The 21,695-nt window shown below is 37.9% G+C and overlaps 1 protein-coding gene across 1 annotated transcript in view; it reads right to left on the bottom strand.

Annotated features, from left to right (window-relative positions):
• Nucleotides 1–1,645: 1,645 nt before the first annotated feature.
• The window catches only part of lepr (leptin receptor), a 39,721-nt gene continuing 19,671 nt past the window's right edge, over nucleotides 1,646–21,695 (bottom strand). The window contains exons 4-21 of the mRNA XM_053322006.1: nucleotides 20,809–21,036; nucleotides 18,332–18,461; nucleotides 17,333–17,523; nucleotides 14,899–15,047; nucleotides 13,610–13,751; nucleotides 11,747–11,907; nucleotides 11,493–11,592; nucleotides 11,105–11,204; nucleotides 10,266–10,468; nucleotides 9,855–10,009; nucleotides 9,086–9,239; nucleotides 8,749–8,831; nucleotides 8,318–8,531; nucleotides 5,328–5,534; nucleotides 5,135–5,218; nucleotides 4,921–5,014; nucleotides 4,298–4,373; nucleotides 1,646–3,572 (exon numbers count right to left, since the gene is read on the bottom strand). Coding sequence (XP_053177981.1) covers nucleotides 2,661–3,572; nucleotides 4,298–4,373; nucleotides 4,921–5,014; nucleotides 5,135–5,218; nucleotides 5,328–5,534; nucleotides 8,318–8,531; nucleotides 8,749–8,831; nucleotides 9,086–9,239; nucleotides 9,855–10,009; nucleotides 10,266–10,468; nucleotides 11,105–11,204; nucleotides 11,493–11,592; nucleotides 11,747–11,907; nucleotides 13,610–13,751; nucleotides 14,899–15,047; nucleotides 17,333–17,523; nucleotides 18,332–18,461; nucleotides 20,809–21,036 — 3,383 coding nt within the window. The 3' untranslated portion in view covers nucleotides 1,646–2,660. The remainder of the gene's footprint in view (nucleotides 3,573–4,297; nucleotides 4,374–4,920; nucleotides 5,015–5,134; nucleotides 5,219–5,327; nucleotides 5,535–8,317; nucleotides 8,532–8,748; nucleotides 8,832–9,085; nucleotides 9,240–9,854; nucleotides 10,010–10,265; nucleotides 10,469–11,104; nucleotides 11,205–11,492; nucleotides 11,593–11,746; nucleotides 11,908–13,609; nucleotides 13,752–14,898; nucleotides 15,048–17,332; nucleotides 17,524–18,331; nucleotides 18,462–20,808; nucleotides 21,037–21,695) is intronic.

Genomic DNA, 21,695 nt, shown 5'->3' on the forward strand with positions numbered 1-21,695 from the left:
ACAGGTTAAGCTGAATCTTTTCAAATTATTAGGCCATTTAAATTTTATGTCACCAGTATTAAAAATATTTGTCAATTTACCACTGCAATAAAATCATAGAAGCTAGCTTGGGAAAACAAAACGTTAAATGATGTCTTATGTCTAATGCACATTCAAAAAAAAATCCTACATAAAATACGAGTGAGAATTGTTCCTACAATCTACAGTAACTTAAATATCTATGTTTTGTATTTGTGCTTATGTTGTGACTGTTGTTCATAATTTGTGATGATTGTGAAAGTTGTGCATAACTGGTGCAAAATCTAAGTACTGGTTTCTGTGAGCTGGTTTCTGTTACTATGTCAGATAATTAACTTTCAAAACATATCAAGTCAGGTGTGACAGTTTTGATAAAAATAAAAGTACAATTACACAATAATGGGAAAGCTGCCTTCATAACACTATACATGGTGAAAGCCAGATATTTACTGCAATATATAAATGATCTGGACTGGAAAAAATAATTATAATTAGTTTAATTACACCATTAGTGCTTAAACCTCATTTACAACGGCTGATGTTTTGTGAGCTCTTATAACACATCCATGGCTCCCATATGTGTACAGATGGTGTAGTGTTAACTCCAGTTACAGTGGCCTCTAGTGGCATTTCAGTGATTTCCACTAAACACAGTAACTGGGTTTCAGGTGTCAGCTAAAAAGCACAGTTTAGCATGACATTTAATTGCAAACAGTTACTGTACAGGCACCACCAAAAAAAAAAAAAACTGCAGCTAAACTAATGGTAATTCAACTGGCTTTAAACCCAGATTTTTATTATTTTTTTGAATAAGATAAAATATTTATATTGGTTTTAACAGGTCATTTATTTACCATATCACTACATATATAAAAAGCCTACACAGACATATCCATTCAATTGTATTTACTTGTTGCAGCCACAAGGTGACAGAATATTACTGCTATTTAGGAAGGTGAGAAGCACAGCATGTTTGGAGAGTCTGCTTGTTTTGTGTCAGTTCATATTCTCAGGCAATATTGGTGAAATCATAGATATATCAGTATTGATGTATATGTTGTCCATATGTTTTTAGTTTTTAAAATGATATAGGCAGCATTTTATGTATAGTTGACCTTTTTCCTTAATATTTTTTTTGTTTTTGTTCTGTTTTATTTAGTTATTTATAATTATTAGATTGCCAGTGAAGTTTAGTGTGGATGCAATTCTATACAATAAAGTTTTTTGTTATCCTTCCTCCATTACATATCTTTGTCACAAGTGTTTGATAACATTTGAAGGAAAAAAAGTGTGCCTATGTATATTCTATAAATTATCAGCTGATATGTCTGACATTTTTTACTTTACCTAATATCAGTATCAACATTGGCAGTATAAGCCAAGCTATACTTGTGTGCATGTATTTATCTACTTATTTTATTTATTTTCTATAGGTTTAAGGATGAACATCCCTCTTACGTAATACTGGAAACATAATTAACCATTACATAGCTAATGCTATGTATTATAAAATCTAAATATTCACTTTGACATAGCATTAGTAATAATGCTATGTATTATATGCTATGTCAAAGTGAATATTTTTCACTGTTCAATGACTGGTCCCCGTTTTACAAACCACACACACTCACAATAAATACTTTATTTTCAACATGAAAAATAGACAAAATATCTCAATATACAATAGCAACTTTTGTCCACTCATGTTTCAATATTTTCATGACATGTGTTTTCTTAATTTCTTCTTCTGGTTTCAAATATACATTCTCGTGTCTTATTTACACCAGACAGCAGGTGTACATCAAAATGGCCAAGCACAGAAAAAATAGATATATTTTTCACATACTGTAACAAAGTCTCAAATACATTTCAGCACAAAGTACAAAAAGACATTCTTTGGGTTGGTGAGTGATTTAAACCATGCAGATGTTGATGTGCAAGCTGCCTATGGACGCAGATAATAACGAGTCCAGAAATCACCTGCTATTACTCACCGTCAACAACTGTTTCATCATTTAGTCAATACAATACAGTATCTTTGAACTGACAGCCCAGTTGGACCTTCACTTCACAGTCAAATGTGCTTTGAGAAAACCAAAACTTTGCAGATTATGAGCATTTTCTCTCCCGCTTTCTGCATGTTTATGTATTCTCTTTGAAGCTCTTTCATGTTTCACTTAAAATGTAACTGAAAGTATTCAGCAAGAATTCATAATGTTTTCAACATTATGGTATGAGCAGATGAGTGCATGTAATCACGCAGAGCGATGACCACTATATTAATTGTTGGCTGCTGCTCTCCATACACGTTAACTGCATATTCTTCTGACAGCCTAACCTCCTTTGAAAATGTGTGAGCTCATTTTTCTGAGTAAGTGCTCCCGCATCAGTTACCACTGTTACATGATTGCAGTGCAGCTGTTTGGCACAGTAAAACTAGGGATTTGAATCCCCAAAAAGAAATGCCTATAAATGAGGCTTGTGCCACACAATAGCAGCATTGATGAAGATCTACTCGGAGTCATACATCACTGGAGGTATTTTTACATTGTCCAGCTCAATACCACACTATGTCTGAAGGAATAGAGGATATTTGAATACAGCTTGTGTGAGAGTCACAGCTGGTGATTGGTTTCTTGTGGTTAATCTGTGAGTTGCCTCGTGCATGGTGCAGTTCTGAACTGAGGCATGTACAGCAGGGAAAAGCCACGTGTTGATGCTGAATCCATCTCACTGTTATCACTCGAGTCCACAGGGCCAAGCAATGGGTGTGACTCCACAGAGCAGGCATCTCTGTTCAAAACAACACTTGTGAGTAGCTCAGTTTTTGTATCTTCCTCTCTCTGCTCCTCTTCTTCGTCACTCTCCTCATCCTCCGCTGGATAGTCCATACCGAGATAATACAGGTGTTTCCCTTCTCTCACCTCCTCATCTTCTTGCTCAGATGTTTCAGAAAGCTCCTCCACGGAATTATAGGAGCAGGAGCGTCGTGGGTCATCCATCTCCCCACCTCGGCAGCTCTCCAGCTCCCACAGGCCACCGGGGAAAGATCCTGAAATGTCTGAGTTGTTAGCAGAGAAATTGCCCTCATCACTGGAGCTGCTGCCACTACCATCCTTGTAGTGGAGATGAATGGGCTGCTGCTCCTGCTTTGGATTAATGAGCAGCACAGTGGCATAAGTGACTGAGGACTGTGCACTGTTGTTATTGGTGCCTGGCAGCTGATCTGTTCTTGGGAGGTCGACAAGCTGTAACTCATCTGTCCTCAGGCTTGAGGCGGTTAAAGCATCCATATCAAGGGTTAAGGAAGGAGCTCCACCCAGGAGCGCCTCACTGTCCATGGATCGGGTTTGGTCAACCTCAGAGTTAAACCCTGAAGGAATGGAGATAGCTAAGGCAGTAGCTGTGTCGGGATTTAGGGACACAAGCGGGGTCAGCGCTGAGAGGTCAGTCTTTTCCATAATAACGACTTTGGAAATGTTCTCAGAGGGGAGCAGCAGTGGCCGGGCTGGCAGGCCCTCTGGCGGTTGGAAAAGGTGGTCGAACGTGTCAGCCTGGAGAGAGAGATGCAAAAACAGATGTAAAGTGCTGAATATGACCCTTAGTTTTCCAGATTATCAGCTGATACAAATACACTGCAAAGACTGAAGTTGCAATGGAATATTTTTAAGAGGGAAGGATGAACTGCGTGTTTTCTGTTAATACTTTACTCCCTAGGGGTAGCATTGCCTACTTAATAGCCTACATGTTACAGCGTAAATGTGTAGCCATTGAGTCCTAAAAGATCATTTTAATGGTTCAAATAACCAGTATGTTGTGCCACCATTTGGTCTAAACAACAGTTTGGTCTCAGTAACTATTGGCTGGATTGCCATTCAATTTAGTGATCCCTTACGTTTTTGTAATTTCTCCAATACTTTGGTTACTCATCATCAACATCAGCATGTTCGCTTAGTCATTGTGAGCTAGTTGATTCTATTTATGTACAGCACTTTGTTTTAGCTGTTGTTGTTTTAAAGTGCTATATAAATAAGGTTGAAGTTGAAGTTGATATTGGCATTTAGGACAAAGCACTGCAGTATCTAAGTAACTACTGTTAATCAATCTGTAGCATAAATCCTATGATAAAAAAAAGATAAAACTTAATTGTGTTAAATTACCCTAGACCTTTTGTACAGGATTGTTACAATCCTGTACAGAATCATGCAAATGAATTACATCTAATAGGAATTTGTGTGTGAAGAAATAAATCTCTTTAGTCGCTTTTTTTTATTTGTACCTTTTTGAAGTCCAGTCCTTTAGCCCAGGAGCATTTGTTTGGGTTGGGCACATCCTTCCACATAAACTTTTTCATCCTGTAAACAAAATGCAGCAGATAGGTTAGGTTGTATCTCTCTGTCTAACACTATTTCTTTCTTCCTCTCTCTATATATTCAAATTTCTCCACCTCCCATCAGCTAAACATCAAGTGTATGTACACCCTTATGACCTGTTAAACCCGTCACACCAATTTTTCATGGTCAGTGTCTCTGCTGCCTAAATTAGACTGCTCCCCAGAGATTAATGCAATTCATCATTTCTTTCAGTTGTCAAGAGCAAAAACTACATGTGGTACACACTGATGCTATATAAATTCTACCAAGAATAAGATTAAATATTAAAAACCTGCAACACCTGTATGTCAGAAAGTAATGTATTCTTCATATGACAACTTTATTACTGTTGTACTGAAAGTTCCTAAAACTCATTTAATATCAACAGCTTTACATGGTGATTTTGTGACTGCTCATAATACAAACAAAAATCTGTATACAAAATTATTATTAATTATTTCTTAGTGTTTATTGCCTGTAAATATGCCATTGTAAAAATAGAGTCTGTACACCAATCAGGAGCTCTTACTGGTTTTGGGAGAGGACCAGGGTGACAAACAGGACGATGGAGAGGAAGGAGATGATCATCAGCATCATGTAGGCTGCAGGGTCTCCTCTGGTGGCTGTAACAGGTGGAAAATCCACATCAAGCCCTTGAATAATGGTGAACTATAAAATCTAAGGGCCATTCTTGCAAATGCTTAAAGCCTTACAGCCTGAAAACCAGTGCATATTATGCATACCTGTAGTGTATGCTGGCTCCCCTTCTCCTTCAACAAACACAGGATACAGATAGAACCCATACTCCTCAGAGCCAAAGAAATCACCTGAAATTATAGTCAAGTTAGAGGTTATGTTGGCTGAGACAACTCACTCTTTCACAGAATCACTCTGTTAATAGATACACTGAGAAATGAAATACGAGGAACATGTTACCTCTTAAATAGACAGGACGATCAGTGTAAGGCACTCTGACCCATGGTTCTCCACTCAGGCCTTTGTGATGATGAGGGTCCTGTTGCCTCTGTGGCAACCACTGGACCACCATGAATAGAGGGACAGAGCTGTTGTCTAGCAGGCTCCAGGACAGAGACACACAGGTGCTGTTGATAACCAGCGCACGGAACGCACGCACAGAGCGGCCTGAAGTACACACAAGAAAGAAAAGAGTGTATTCAGTATAGTTACACTACAAACAGTAAATATAATTTGACAGTACATTTAACAGTAAGACTAGCTAGCTATCCAGCCATGTCATTCTCCCAGTGTTTACTACTTGTGTTGTTTCTCCCTTTTCTTTTCAATTTCTCTTTCTTCAGCTGCATCTCAATCATCAGAGTTGTCATACTTTCTAAATAAGTTAAAAAGAAATGTTGAAGTCACTCATTGTTGTGATTGGATGTTAGGTTGTTAACCTTGCAATAAATTATACCTAGGCTTTGACTGCATCACTGTTGCTGTGGTTACTCATTTTGGCCAACGCATTTATTTAGAATGGTGAATGGACAGTTTCACTGGAACTACTTAGTAGGTGTCCACCTTGCAACCAGTCAGAATAGAGTTTTCACCCAGGCTATGGTATAAGTCAGGCTAATTAGGGTCAAAGTTGGCTAAGTCACTCCTTGTACCCTGAATTTGATGTTCGCTATTATAGCTGAACAAGGGATAGTTAACATATGACTTGTTCATCACAACAAATGTATAGTTAATTTCTACAGTTAAAGCCCCCATGTCTATTATTTGAAAAACTTCTGAGGGAATATCTGGTTCTTTACCTGCTAAATTGATGCCCTCTATGTTCCTCAGTTATTCTGTCTGCTGTTTATTGCTAGGCACATAGTCTACAGTCGGGTTTATTAGAGTTATTTTTTTGCTGAAAAAAGAAAAAAACAGCTTCCTGCTGCAGACATAAACAACCCCTTAGAGAGTGATCAGATTAAATCAAAAAAGTGAGGTTGCGAGCCAGAAAACAACAACACTGAGCTAAAAGCTGTTGATATCAAATCTGAATATATCCACTTAAAATAGCATGATTTTCACATATAAACCAAACAAAAAGCTGAATAAATGAGCAGATGTTTATTGACATGTCACACGGGGTCATTAACAGGTTTGTTGTGTATAAAAATGATGTGAATCATAACAGTTGTCTGGCTCATTTAGACTGCAACAGAAACAAATGATAGAAACTGTCTATCTTCATGGAAAACCTATTTGATTCTGCCAGTTAGTAGTTTAATGAAAATGCTGAATTATAAAGTGATGGGACAGAGAGAGACATACAACTGTTTCACAAAAACATCTCACCGTATTACACAGAGAGTACTGTCATTAAAAGACTGAACCTTGTTACTTCTGTTAAAATGCTGATTCACTAAAGATAATGGATGAAAGATAATGCAGTACATTTTTCTGTCTGTTTCTGAGTAAGGCACAGACAGAGAAGACTGACCATATTGGAAAATTAATGAGAAAAATAGCAACTGTTTTAATGGTAAAAACAGGTATAATGAATGAAATGGTCTCGGCTCCAACAACCTCAAAAACAGAAACTGATATATTTCTGGGAAGAAATTAAAAAACAAAAACTGAAAAAAATGTTGAAGTCAGTTCACTTTTTTTTGGCTCCCACTCGCACACCAAACTGATAAACAACACTACTGGAGCCACTCATTTGTCTGTTTTCATGTCGTTTGCCCAGAATGAACAGGTATAAACACCTTCTCTTTCAATGTGCATACATGGTTTGAATGAAAGCACTGACCATGAATCTGACAGTGATGCTGATGAGATTTGAGTTTAGTTTTTTTTCACAAGGCAACAAAGCCTTCTGATCTCAGCTACCGTTTTCAAGTCTTTACTGGAACATGGCAGCATGTTACAGAATTCAAATCACTGTTGCGGGAACTGTCTGCTCTCTCTTCTGGCTGCTCAGATCTTGCTATGTTTTCTGGATTGGTCTCAGGTATTTTTATGGTTTTAAGCAGCTTCTGGATTGTTTTAAAGTACCATTTAGGCGTGTTTCTGTGATGAATTCTTGTATATGTACATATTAGAAATTGTATGTTCATATTTGTGTTTAATGTGAGTTTTTTCCGCCAATTAATCTTCATTAAAGATCCCCTCCAGACATGTTTTAATAAATAAAAAGTGCTCTGTTTTGAATAATGATTTGTGGTTTCCTCTCCCTTCATATTAAAAATACAGAAGTCATGAATATGCAAAGATTTTTCATTTCAAAAGAGTAACTTTTGGATACATAATGCCTCCTATTTCACTGTGAAGACACACCTTCAACTCAGATTGCAGAAGAGCACAGAGAGACTTCAGCGGATCAATGTGAAAATAACCTTGTAGTGTCAAATTCTGCACATACACCATTCTGCACAATGAAGCTCAAACATCAAACTGAAGTAACAAAACAAAAAACATCTTTCTTTTTGAGTATGTCAACTAAGTGTAGTTTCATTATTGATTATCGGTTATTCATCTTCCCTTCCTCCCAAGAAAAAAGTCATTTACTCAATAAAATATCCTAAAATAGTGAAAAATGGCCAAGGTGATTTCTTGAAATTCTAACCAACGGTCCAAAACTCAAAGGTATTCAACTTGTATGAAAGGAGGGAGGCAGAAAACATTTTGAAATTGTTGATTCATTTTCTGATGGTGTGCTTTCATTGTCTCCGTCAGCCTTCAGCTTTCATGCTGGTGTGATGCTGGATTATTGCAAATATCGTTCTAACTTTTGCATTGAGAGTTTGTTTATGGATTTGTCCTTCAGCACCAATGTAAAAATGATAATGTGGGTCTTCACTGATCCTCATGAACAAATCCAGGCCACAGTGACAAGAATACAGAATATCAACAACTTTACTATCTTGTGTGAATAACAAAATAACTGTTTATCAAAGTTGATGCTCACTCACGTTTGGGCTGTCTCCCCAGTGTCATATTGATGTTGTTAGCCGAGCTCCCCAGACTATTGTAGGCTTCCACGGTGACAGTTTGGACCTCCTGGTTCCACTCAAAGCTGTAGGAGGACACCAGCTCGATCCGCTCCCTTATCACAGTGCCACTTGAGGACTGGTGCTGGACTATAAATCCATCCACACAGTAGGAGTGCCCTGATGTCAGGAGAGGCTGGAAAAAAACAGATCAACACATTTATTTTTATTTTATTGGTTTATTTGTCAGGGACAGTGCATATTAATAAACATGTCTGTAAATATGCCAGAATTAGCCCAAAGGCTAGTTTTCATCTGTTGTCCCTGGCCAGGTGTGAGTTGGCAGCCTAAAATCATTTTTTTAATATATTTTACTTATACGCCTAAATATGTTTATATTGTGAGTTCTGTACCTGAAATAGCAGAGTAACATTAGTTTGGTTTCTGTATGGATCATCCTGTAGAACTCTCCAGAAATCAGGGCCACGATCAGGAGCTGAGAAGGAGACCAACAATAACATCACATGACAGCTTTCACCTCTGTATTAGTGGTGGGGGTGATGGTATGATGTGCATCATGTGCATCGTGTGTGCCATTTTCCATTAGCACTAAAGTCAGAAGGTCACATGTGATTTAAAAGGTTACATGAGGCATCAAGCTGCATCTCAGACACACTGTGAGCTGTCATTACTTTAAAAGGTTTGTGTGATTTGAAATTTTCTTCAGGAGTGATATTCATGGTGTTTCACCTCTGCTATTTTGTGGCGTAGAGTAAATGGAGTCACTCCAGTCGCTCCAGTAGCCGGTGCCGTTGGTGTGCATGCAGCGCACTTGCACCACATACACACGGCACATATCTGGAACCGCAACCTCCGCCCATTGCACCCGCACTGGATTATGAACCTGCAGGCATGACATTTTTCTCAGTCAGTTACTTAAGGCCCATTTCAAAAAAATAAAACCACCTCCAATATCTTGGAGTGGAGTACACATCTGGTTCATCTATCTATCTACTTAACTGGTGCAACAATAGGAAATGGTTTCCTCATCCTTATCATCATTTTGAGTGAATTTTGGCAAAAACAAGCTATAAATAGTGTCCATCCAATTTCCAAAATAATGTTTTAATCAGAAGACAGGAACCAGCTTGTATCAGCTTATGTCAAACTGACCAGATGATGCTATGTCAAAGCAACCAGTATCATTTAAGTAGATATGACAGATAATTAGCTGAACCAGCTGAGTCCCAGACCTGTGTGACCTCCTATATATTGGTTTCTATTGTTCTTGGTAGACCAAAGATACTTTAATGTGAACCTTGTCTTTTTTAACAATAATACAATACTGAACAGTAGTGAATTGAAAGTGCTCTGTGGCAATCTATCATTTGGTAACTTTATAATATCTCCAATCAAATTGAGGTTACAGTTTTCTTCAATTTACCTCCTATAATAGGGTCAGCCAAATACCATCTATAGTACTGCTTAGCAAAACTAATAATCAAACAGAAAATCTCACCTTCCACTCTGGCTGAGCTCTGACAGTGGACAGTGAGTGGAGACGAAACTGACACTGGAGCCCCTCAACTGGCAGAGAAGGTGGTTCCCATGTGATCGTCAGGACCCCGATGCTCCGGCTCACTGCCCTCACATTAGTCGGTGTGTGTGGTTTCACTGCAGGTGGAACAGCAGGGCATTAGACCATGTCAGTCTCAACCAATTTCATAAACCTCAGTATTATAGGTTTGTTGTGTGAAAGTATGACAGCTGTTATAAAAGATCTGATAAAAAACAATGCTGGATAATGGACAAACACTACCGTGGAAACAAAAAAACTTGCGTTTCTTCTCATCTTATGAGATTGATATGAGCATTGCTAAATACAAGGTAATCACTGTTTCTTTCCATTTTGAAAATTACTCTTACTCACCATGATCTATGGGTGACAGGTAGACAGGTTTGGACCAGATAGGGCCCAGACGGGATGGCACCTCCAGCCACAACTTGTAGCAGTTCATCCTCAGGGGCTGGATGGTACAGGATTTCTGAGAGAGGCAAACAGGTCCCATCTCTCCCACACTCTCACCTGCTCTCTCCCTTTCCTCCATTACATCACATGGCAGATCAGCCCACCTGCAGTGAAAAAATAGTCTCATGTAATTTCACTTCCTTTTTTCTCCACTTAATACAATCTGATCAGCACAGTTTTCATGCCAGAGAAGTGCAGCAGATGTGTACCAGTATTTTTTGCCAACATTACTGTAAGTTATGATTATAGGACAAACCAAAAGTGAACACACAAGAAATGTTCCTCATTGCAGATGAAAATTTCCCTTTAAATAGTTTTTTTTTTTTTTTTTTACAGTAGTTGAAAACCCCCAAAATGTATTAATCCTTTTATGTTTTAACAGATGGAGAACTGAAGAAAAGAAAGTCATTTCTGGTGCTGCACAAGAGCTATTAAGCATGTCCAGACACAACATCCTTGTAATTATGAGAACTGTAACTGAACTCATTGACATGAAGTTAACCACTCAAAGAAACCTCCAGGCATCACTTCACACGATTAAGGACAAGTATTTCCTGATTGTGTGCAATGATTGTACCAGTGTTGTCTGGCAGACTGTATTCAGTAATAATAATAATAAATAAATAATAATAATAAATAGCTTCTAGATTTTCTCTCTCATTACCCGGTGTTGATTTGAGCTTTCAGTAAAAATGCACATTATCAAAGGAAATAGCTACTGTATATTAACCCTACTTTACCTGGATAGGAATTTGGGTTTAGTCCACTGTGTGTTCTTCCAGCTGCAGTCCATAGCATCAATATCACCGTTGGTTTCACATTTTATATCAATGGATGCTCCTGAAGATCACAGTAAGAAACACTTTCAGGGAAAATAAAAATAAACTTCCCCTGAGTTGACCTCAGTGAACTGAGATTATAATGGTTCACATTTTTTTGCTATCACATGACTCCACTTTCTTTCCTGTCATTGTCCACTGCAGTGGACACAGTCACAAAAGCAACATGGACTTTGAGCAATTTCAAAACATCAGAAGTTAAATACACACTAAAAACAGATCATACATTTCTTAAGCTGTAAATAACTGGACATGTAACAACTGTAGTTACTGTATATGCAAAGCTCACCTTCTACATAGATCTGGCTGTAGGGGATGGTCCACTCCTGCGTGCACTGCAGCAGGTCATACATTCGAGTCTCTGAAGGGCGCACTGTGATCTGGCTGACCTGGTTCGGGGAACAGAAAGTCAGATCTATAAACATATTTACACAGACTGAACTTTTCTAAAAATACACAGGGAAGTCACTTAACTTTTTGGTAATGTTCCCAGAAACACACTAAGAAACAGAGCAAAGCCCTGGAAGAAGAGTTTTTTCTTACCCACTGGTTGACTGGGTGGTACTGGCTGCGATGAAGCGGCTGTTGGAAGTTGAGCATCCACATGGCCGTGCTGGCATTGATGCTGTGGTCGTTGAATACACAATAAACTGTTACGTTCTCTCCCGGGCGCGCCACCACTTTCTCAGGGATGTAGCTCACCGCTGAACATACACAAAAAACATCAGGATATGATTTGATTATAATATAAATCTTTTTGCAGTATTTTTCTGTCAATGTACCTTCCAGAAAGGGAGTCACAAAACACAAAAAGCTTCATGAACATAAAAAAGGAGAATAAAACAAAAACCTTCTATCAAACAAACATTTGAGTCATTCTCATTCATTCACAGTTTCAATTATAAATTTTAGAAAAGAAAAAAAAAGAAACCTTTCTTAAAATCCATTATGTGTCACATGGTCTGACATGGACTGAGTATGAGGGTTATCTAACCACAGACAAACACCTTCAGTCATGCAAGGACTGTGACTCATCAGCAAAAGGAAAGAGCTCAACAAAACACAACTTTTAATATAAATAAAAAAGCCTGTGAAAGGCCTTTTCATGATCATGATTACTGTTCATGCTTTGTGGTACTTCTGTGGAAAGTTATAGTTTGTTGTTTGTTTGTACATGGGTTCTTGCATTACAAGTTGTTGAGTTAGGGTTAGTTTTTTTTATATACTACTAAACCTTCCCTAGAGTATTTATTTTACCTTCCCCAAGTATTTCAATGAATTCACTCTGCTGTTTTTGGAAGACTTCCTGCCACCACTGGTAATACAGGAAGGTTTCTGTGTGTTGTTTCAATGTGATGACTCACAAGTTGCTGACTCTCCCAAACTTTTAACAACTACACTAACTTGACAAAATCACGTCCTTACAGACACACACACACACACACACACTTCTATCATTCTATCGTGAATGATCTGACTAACAACCAACCTGCAGTCTCTGATTGCATTTAAAAAGGATCGTGAAGTGCCAACAAATCTCATTTCTCTGTTCTCAGTTTCATCCTTTTAAAAAACTAGAGTACTGCACCTGGATGCCTGCTTCATGATCCCCTCTATAACCTGTTATACAGCCTGTGACTATCTCCTTTTTTAATGCCATTGTGTCATACTGTATGATTAATAGCTGGTAACTAAGCTTGAGACCAACCTCTGAATCAGAGTCTATTGTTGTGACCACACCAAAATGAGCTCTTCATTAATGGCTCAGGCTAATGAGCTTGCCTCGTTTTCAATAGTTGAGCACTGACATAAATCTACCTGAGATAATTGAGGTTAGTTCTTGGACCCGCCGCAGTCAATGATGAGTTCTTTTCTACAGGATCTCTCAAAACACAAGATTTGAATTGCAGTCAGGAAGACTGACTTTGGATGTTAGCCAGTGAAAAGGTGAAATTGTATAATTTTGTTCCTTAATTTTATGATAATCCAATCTTTCAATTGCTGCTCAGCTCAGCTGTTAGTTCTGAGACAACACAACTCACTGTCTGTCTTCTTTTTAGTTCTGGCCCAACCATATTTTGTACAACAAAAATGAAAAGAAAATAAGTAAAGTTAGCTGCATTTCTGTATTTACCATTGATTACATTTCATTTAGATAACAAAATCAATCAATCTCAATAAGAAAACAGAGGAACCAACTTGCAATATTTAAGGCAGACTTAATATAATCAAAATATTGAATTAAATAACACAATTACTAAGTGATTTCTGTCAAAGGTGTATGAGGAAAAGAACCAAAATAATAAAAAGCAAAAACTTCCACTTTTGGGTGTCTTTTGTGTTACTCTATTTTATTCCAGTCCGTATCTATTTCAGTCTGAGCAGTTGAAAGAGAATGCTCCTTACTGTCCAGGTAAATGTGGTAGGGTTCACTCCAGTCACTCCACAGTGGGGGTTCATCCAAGCCGGAGCAGCGAACCTGGATAGTGTAGTTCAGTCTGGGCTTCAAATCCAGCAGCATCCTGGGCTCTGCGGGTACAGAAACCACCTGACGACAGCAGGGAGGGAATGAACAAACATTTACACAAACTCATCTGAGCAAAGATGGGCATGTTCTAATAGAGTGATGATTGACTCAAAATCTGTCATTGCTTGTTGCGTCATCAAGTGTAATTACTACCTTAACACAAAATCTGACTGACTGGAGGGTATGTGTGTATGAATATATCTGACAGGTTCTTTGTGCTTTCCAGTAAAAAACTAAAGGAATACATTATCTGGGAAACTCTTTCAAAGCAGTGTAATAGTAGATAATCCCTCTTTTTTCTACTAGTATGAATACCACATATTAAAAACAAATTAAGGTTGTTTCCTTAAATTATCACTCTAAATTTAAGAAGTATCAAATGTATAGCAAACAATACTTCTTCTTAACACCCAAGCTATTAAAAAGATCTAAAGAGAATAACTGAAAACATGCTTTATTCATAGGAGTCTCACTTCTAAATGAATCATACAGCATCTGAACACTGTGAGCACTGTTGAATTCTAACAGCACTCTATGAGGCAATTAAAACAGTTGCTGCAAGCAAGCAAGTCATACTAAATAAGCACCTGATCATGACCGTGGAAATGTGTTCTGTGTGCAAGCAGTGCTGCTGCAGTGAAAAGCAAATACAGGCAGTCAATGTGTGACCCGCATAACTTGTATAAGATCCTGTGGTTTTTTGTTTTCATGCACTTTAAAATAGAAGCGTTATACAGTATTTACTCCACAAACTGCTGTAATCTTTCTGCACATACTGTATGCTTCACAAACAACTAATTGACACAAATTCTTGTCCGTCATAATTGGCCTACTGTAGAAGACATATTTTTGGTACTTTCCCTTCTGCTTTTGTAATATCATTTGCATCTGAATGGAATATTCTTGAAAATCACAGATAATAATCACTGTTTAGGACCAAATCAAAGCACTGTGGCACCTACAGTATTCATGCTAAAAATGAATAGAGAATAACAAATGTGACCTTTTAGTTTCAAGATAAAGTAAAAACAAGCCTAACCTAAAGGAAACCTACAGGAAATGTCAGAGCACATGACTGCCAGTGAGTGCAGTGGCAAACTCTTACAAGGTGCCTCTTAGTCTATATGGTATTTTATCTCTGCTTAGTGTAGCACAAGTTAGTATTTACCTGCCAGGCTGGATGATTGGTGTTAGAAGAGTATCGGACCTCATATCTCAGCAGACCAGAATCAATGTCTTCTGGGTCATCCCAGTGTAAAATCAGTTCTGCCTCAATAGTCTGCATATGTGAAAGGTTGACCGGAGGACTGGGTTTCACTGTAGTATTAAACAGAGAGAATATCATGTATACAGTATGTTCCACAGCAGAATCAATACACAAATTATTCACAATCATGAAGCCACTTTAATACCACATTAATATCCGACAGCATTATCAAGGGTTACTAAATCCTACAGATCATTACAATAACAGGAAGTAAAATTAGAAGATTAAGTTCCTCCCTCTGGCTTATAAAAGTACTATTAGTTTCTACCTGTTAGGGATTTTGAGAATCTGTTGTGTGGCCTTAAGGTCAATTGTTAATTTGTTTATAGCATATATAGGGCTAGTCATTTACTGTCTCTGAGAAAATGACGCAACTGTACTGTACATCCAAAGGTGGCATTTGATGTAATTAAACTTTTCTTCATGCGATGATGATCAATACTGTTCTAGTCCTCATGCCAGAGTTACCAAATAATCAGGATTATTAAATAAATGAATCAATCACAACTTGAGTATAGACTTAATGAAGAATACAGACAGCACATAATGGCATTTCTCTGCTTGGCACAAACAAGAAATCCCCTTCACCTTTGGATCTTTACATACATATGAAGTTTATGTACTTGGATATCAATGAATCCATTTTGAATCAAACTGTGCAACTAGGAAATGTACTTTTTTAATTAATTATCGTTACAGTGTATTGAGCCTGATATTAAGACTAAATTACTGTTTCACATTAATTGAAGTGAGACAGGCAAATATATCCCAGTACACAACTCATGTATGACAAATACAGTCAGAGATAATTGATTCTCATTTAACCACAAATATGCCTACGGGGAGCGAGGAGATTACTCAACATCATGAGTAACTACTTTACTATTTATTTTCCAGACTGCTTAGTCTCTGACATCCAGATTAAAAAAAAAGAAAAATCCTTTTTTTATTTGCTTCTGAAAGGTTAAATACTTGGCTCTCATCAGATATCATCAAGGCAATCATCATCTAAAGGTTGGAAGAAAACATTATTGGACTTTTTTTTCTAGAGCACTCAGAGGGACAAAAGCTGTGTTATTAACGCTGTACTGAACTAAAACAGGAGCAAAAGGGTAAATGTACAGAGTGAACAAATGTCCAACCTGGACAACATGAGGCTACTGCTCAGTTTCTGTTATGCTCTGTCAGTTTAACCAAAGAGGTCTAGTTGAACAAACACAGCATGGAAAGTCCTTGTCTATCACTGCAGAGATCTCACAGCCCGAAATCACCCACACATAGAGAAGGCCATGGCTCAGCTGCTCTCAGCTGTATTCCAGTCACGTCTGCCAATCACACCCGAATGAAACTCCTTCACCTTATCTGTCAGGATGCATTGCTGTGGTGGTTGGGTTTTTTTTAGACATTAAGTAGTGCTGTATCCTCTTCACACATGGCTGTTTTATTCTTGATGCTATAATGCCAGTAATTTGGTTACTCTGTACAAAAGTGAATGCCAGGAACTTGCTGGACTAATGGCTTACTGTACTGCACTTGGACAGTTGACTGCAGTCGAGTTTGCATTCCTCGCTCTTATTGCTAAATGGTATCATAGGGATTGCATTGTAAGAAATGTACGAAATGATTTAATGAAGCACAAATAAATGAGGCAAGCTCAGAAAGATGGTTCCTCAAAAATACAAATAAAAAAAAACTACTGACAAAAATGCACCACAGATTTATGCTGTAGGACAGAGAAAGGTGGAGTTTCCCAGAGGTAGGGCAAGTCTAACTGTATGTTAGTTACTAACTTATTGCGAAATGGGTTGTACTTTCTCTGAAGGCATATTTCATGGAGTTTGCGTGTAAGCTGTAATTGCTATTGTCAGTTGTAACAAATTATTGAAGTCTTGTTCCAACAGATATTTAATTAATTTATCAATACAGCCGTTAGATACATCTTATAAAATATGCCTCATTTTAAATCATAGTAGTAAAGATTAATAAACCTCTTATAAGCACACTATCTAAAGTTGTAAGTTGTAAGTCTTCCTTTCCTTTGGAAAAGTGCAGCAGAATGTCATCAGGTCATGCCATTATGCATCTCAGCAATGACCACAGTAAAGTACTTTTTTCCTAAAGAAAACAGGAAGCTTCCTTCTCTGGGGCAGATTTCTGCGTGTATGACTGCATGCTGAATGTTGATTCAATTTTGGCTGAGAGACTTTAGTTTATTAGTTGTTTTAACTGAGGTGGACTAAGAAGTTATGGATCATTTTAAACTCAGACAAACTGCAACATATAACTGTAATACAAAACAAACAAAGAGTGAAAAAGAAAGAAATCCCTCTCTTACCAGGTCGGGCAGGAACTCTGAGCAGAATTGGCGGAGCTACAGCTTCAGCGATGCTGACAGTCACCATGGTAACAAAGCTTGTCGTAGTGTCAAGTGGGAGTGAGCACATGAAGGAATCCTCTGCTTCACAGACGACAGGGTTATAAGATGCGTCATTCCCATAATTCACCTCTGAGCCCTTTTTCTTGGAGCTAGAAATGAAGACAAAAACTACTTTGGTCACTCTGTTTCCTTAGTGAATGTAATATAATGAAAACTAAGCATCACTGAACATCTAGAAAGTAGCAAAAAAGATGTAAACAAACATGCAAACAAAATAAGACCATTTAAAATCAATTAGGCAGACGTCTATCACATTTAATCTCCTTTTGATCATATCAAATGATCTTCAGCAGCATAGAGGAGAAGACCTTCAAGTGCACAGAAAAAAACAGACATAAAAACATCTACAAATCCAGGACAACTTAGTAACTACACCTGCTAATGAAGATTGTGTGATACTGCAGCTGGATCGATCAGTCGATTAATAAGTTGATCAACAGAAAACTAATCACCATAATTAGTTTGTTATTTTAAGTATTTTTTAAGAAGACATTAATTCTCTGATTCCAGCTTCTCAAATGTGAATATTTGTGACATGATCAAAAACTCCAGAAAAGCTAATGAATGGACCTTGTGGTGTTTTGTCATATTTTGACTTTGGAAACAAACTTTTCAGAACCTTGACTGCACAACAGCTTTACTTTGCCCTCTGTGTCTTGCTAAATGTGCTATAGACCAATTGAGAATTGGTCTCTTTATCCCAACCACAATAAGAGCCTGGAGTCAGTGTGATATCACATAGCTTCCCCTCTACTAATCAAAGCAAACAGACATGCTTAACCTCCCGCTGCGCCGTTGGGTAAGCTTCACACACATAGACACACACACACACACACACACAGTGGAGAAGCAGCAGGACAGGAATTAAACAATAAGTGTGTGCAGCTTCATACTCACAGCAGATGCTGTAAGCTAATTGCCATAAGAGCAGTATTCATTGTGTCTGAAGGCGGGTCGTGAGACTGAAGATCACAAGTCAAACTCTCCCACTTTTCATCAATTCTGCACAGCATGTCCAAACAGGTGCCTGACAAGAAATTAAATTTGGATGTTAGTAGCACCAACAGTGCCATCTCCACCAGTTAACTGTCATTATCTGATAAAGGCTTCCGAGAAAGCAGTCTGGCTTAATATTCTGAGAACTAATCCTCTGCTTTTATAAACAGAGAGAATTATTATTTGTCAGTATGGTGACAGTCCAAGTTTCCTACCAACTTAGTCATGGAGGTAAAAAAGAGGATTTTAAGTCTTAGATTCATCCATTTTAGGTCAAATAAGTTATTATTTCTTTTTTTCTTAAGCTGAAATAATTTACACTTAGATGCCAGTATAGTTCTGATATAAAATTACATTTACAAATACATTACAAAATTTACAACCACACCTACCAGTTAATGTCACATACACAACATATATATTGCAGATTATATGAGAACAAATGGCTAGTATTTATATAAAATATTTCTGCGTATTATAGACTCTACTGTAGGTCATTACCTAGGACCTGACGTGGCCAGAGCTCCTCATATCTATAAAAATGTATTTCTATGTTCAAGGCATTTGTTAATCCACTCTGGTCTTTGAGATGTTTTTGTTGCTAAAAGTAACAACAAATCTGGAAAGTAAAATGACAATGAAAAATTATGAAATTAAAATTTAGAATCTCTGTGGATCTTGGATTGTGTGTAACAGAAGATGAAACACACTCCTGACAATCAAAAGGCCTCATAACACAATGAGAAAGCACAGCATAAGCACCTAACATCACTGTTTAATTACCACCGCCTAGACCTGAAGCTGGAAGGGGTTTAGCTAATCACCATTGATTTGGATGCGTCACTGTGCCTCCCAGATCGATGCAAACAAACAAATCTTCCTCACCTCCCTCACGCCTGAATATTGCCTCACCTCCATCTTCACCTCCACACCGACAATATCAAGAGAGCATTTTATGATTGTGACTCACGTTAACCAGCCCACAGTTGGACAGTTTAAACTGGTGCTGAACCATTTCCTAGATAAGTAGAAGTAATAACATCTAGTTTGATTCTATTGTGCTGACTGAAGGAAAAGGGAATCCTCATGAGTCAGAACGTCTTGTGAAATGATCAAAGCAGAAGACTCTCATGGTCACCCACCCTGACAGGAGGCAAGGAGGGATGCCTAATGAAAAGTCATTAAAGTGTAATGAGCCTGTCATGCTGATCTTTGGGGGCGTCTCTATCAGTGACAAGTGACGGCATTGCAGACAGAATCGTGAGGCTCTCCCATTTTACTCCTGCTGTTTGTTCTGATGAGCAAGAGCCATATCAGCTACCCTGCTGCTAGACAGGTATATCACTTAAAGATTTCCTTTGAAATACACAGTTAAATATGTTTGTGTTCTCTCATACAGAGACTCATGTTTGTCCTGTACTGAGCACTATTTTTATTGTACATTTTGTCTGGAGTTGAGCCTTAAATGGCGTGAAACTGCCAGCTGGAATGTGTATCATGTCACCTGCTAATATAACACAGGATACAAATAAAACAGGGGCCCACTCATCAAAGCACTCGTGGTCAAAAACTACTAGATTCCTTAAAATCATTGCAACCCTGAGCTTCAGTAACAGTGTGTAAGTCAGGTCAGTAACATGGTAATTACATTGATACTGGATGATTCTGCATGTCTAATCCAACATTCAGAGACAATTCTAAAAGTAGTGTGCTCTCTACACAGCTAAACAGACAGTAACAGTGAGGAGTTTAGGTGTGGTGAGAAGGTGTTGTAACGCATCCAACTTTGGAAACAATTGTTCAAGTCTTATCAAAGACCGGAAATTAACATTTGCCTTTTCATCATAACCACAATCAAACAGAGAGTTATCTAATCAGCATTGTGTGAACTCGTTTGGCAAGGGCTTAACTTGTAACAGACAGTCACTGATATATCAAAGTCCCACACTCCATATTTAAATCAACATGGTCTTGGATTAAAGTTAAGGAAACACACTTGCCAACGTGTCACAATGCATGTAAGTAGATGCCAGATAGTCTGGTTCATTAATCTCGATGGCCTCAGTTTGGTATTTCACACTCTGTGATTGTGGAAGGTTGAGATGAAACCTCAATCAACCCCTATAAAACCTATCTCAGATCAGAGTTTAATATTATATGGGTTTATAAAATGACTTCAGTAAGTGAAAATGAAAATAAGAGGGCATTAAATAACTGCCTACGTGCTAACTCTTGTTTAAAACACGTAACCAAGACAGAAACATCCAGACAAGCCATGACAAGCTAATCAACATTTTTCAATTATGTAAAACGGCAAATATGTGGTTGTGTACTTAACACTACTGACAGACATGATTCATTTATTAAAAGATATTTACCACCAGAGGGCTTGTGAGGATGTGATGTGGCTGTCAGGCTCCTGAAGTTGCAGTGAGCATAGTGTGGGAGGCTTGATTCAGAGTGGTTTGTCTCCAGTGCGTGCACACCGTCCACCTTCACAGTGAGGTGGGCTGACGGTGAATCACAGCACAGCTCATCCTGCCATGGGAGGTTCAGAGCACCTGCCTGAAGAGAGGCAACCTCCTCGGGCTCCAAACACAGGGCACCTGCTCGGACAGAGGCAGGGGGGTTAACACGGGTTCAACACATTGATGTGAACTACAGAATATATTCACAAAAACTTTATGATTTATTTTTCTGTGTACAACATAATCAATGTTTATACAATGTGAGCAAAGGAATAACAGCAATGGAAGGGTTTTCTGTTTATGTAAAAATCTATTTGTACAAATCTATATTTTTGCCTGAGGTTAAGTTGAATTGTTTAAAATGTACCAGCAAGTTTTCAGAGATTTTATCATTAATTAAACATAATTCGATAATTCTACAGTAATCAGATTTCCAGAAAGTAAATGGACAAAAAGCAGAACTGATGGTAGCAAATTTAAGTTTACATTTCTAAACTTTATTTTTTCATTTTGGTTTCTATTCCCCAAATGGTTTTGTAATATGAACGGCTTTTCCTGTTTATTTAGAATTAGGAAGTATGTAACGCCCATGCTTTGAAACAGAGAGTTGGAGAAAGGTCATGAAAGTCATCACGTAGGTTTGGCAGTTGGTAGTAAATAATGTACTCTATTTTCAAAGGAGAAGTTTTCATTTTGACTGCTCTAACCATACAAGCCATACACAGGGGAAATCTGTCATCTGTAACACAATACATCTCAAGGAGCCATATGTCAACAATGGTATGAGACTGATGTGT

The sequence above is a fragment of the Scomber japonicus genome, chromosome 7, assembly GCF_027409825.1.
Source record: "Scomber japonicus isolate fScoJap1 chromosome 7, fScoJap1.pri, whole genome shotgun sequence".
In the NCBI taxonomy this organism is placed as follows: Eukaryota; Metazoa; Chordata; class Actinopteri; order Scombriformes; family Scombridae; genus Scomber; species Scomber japonicus.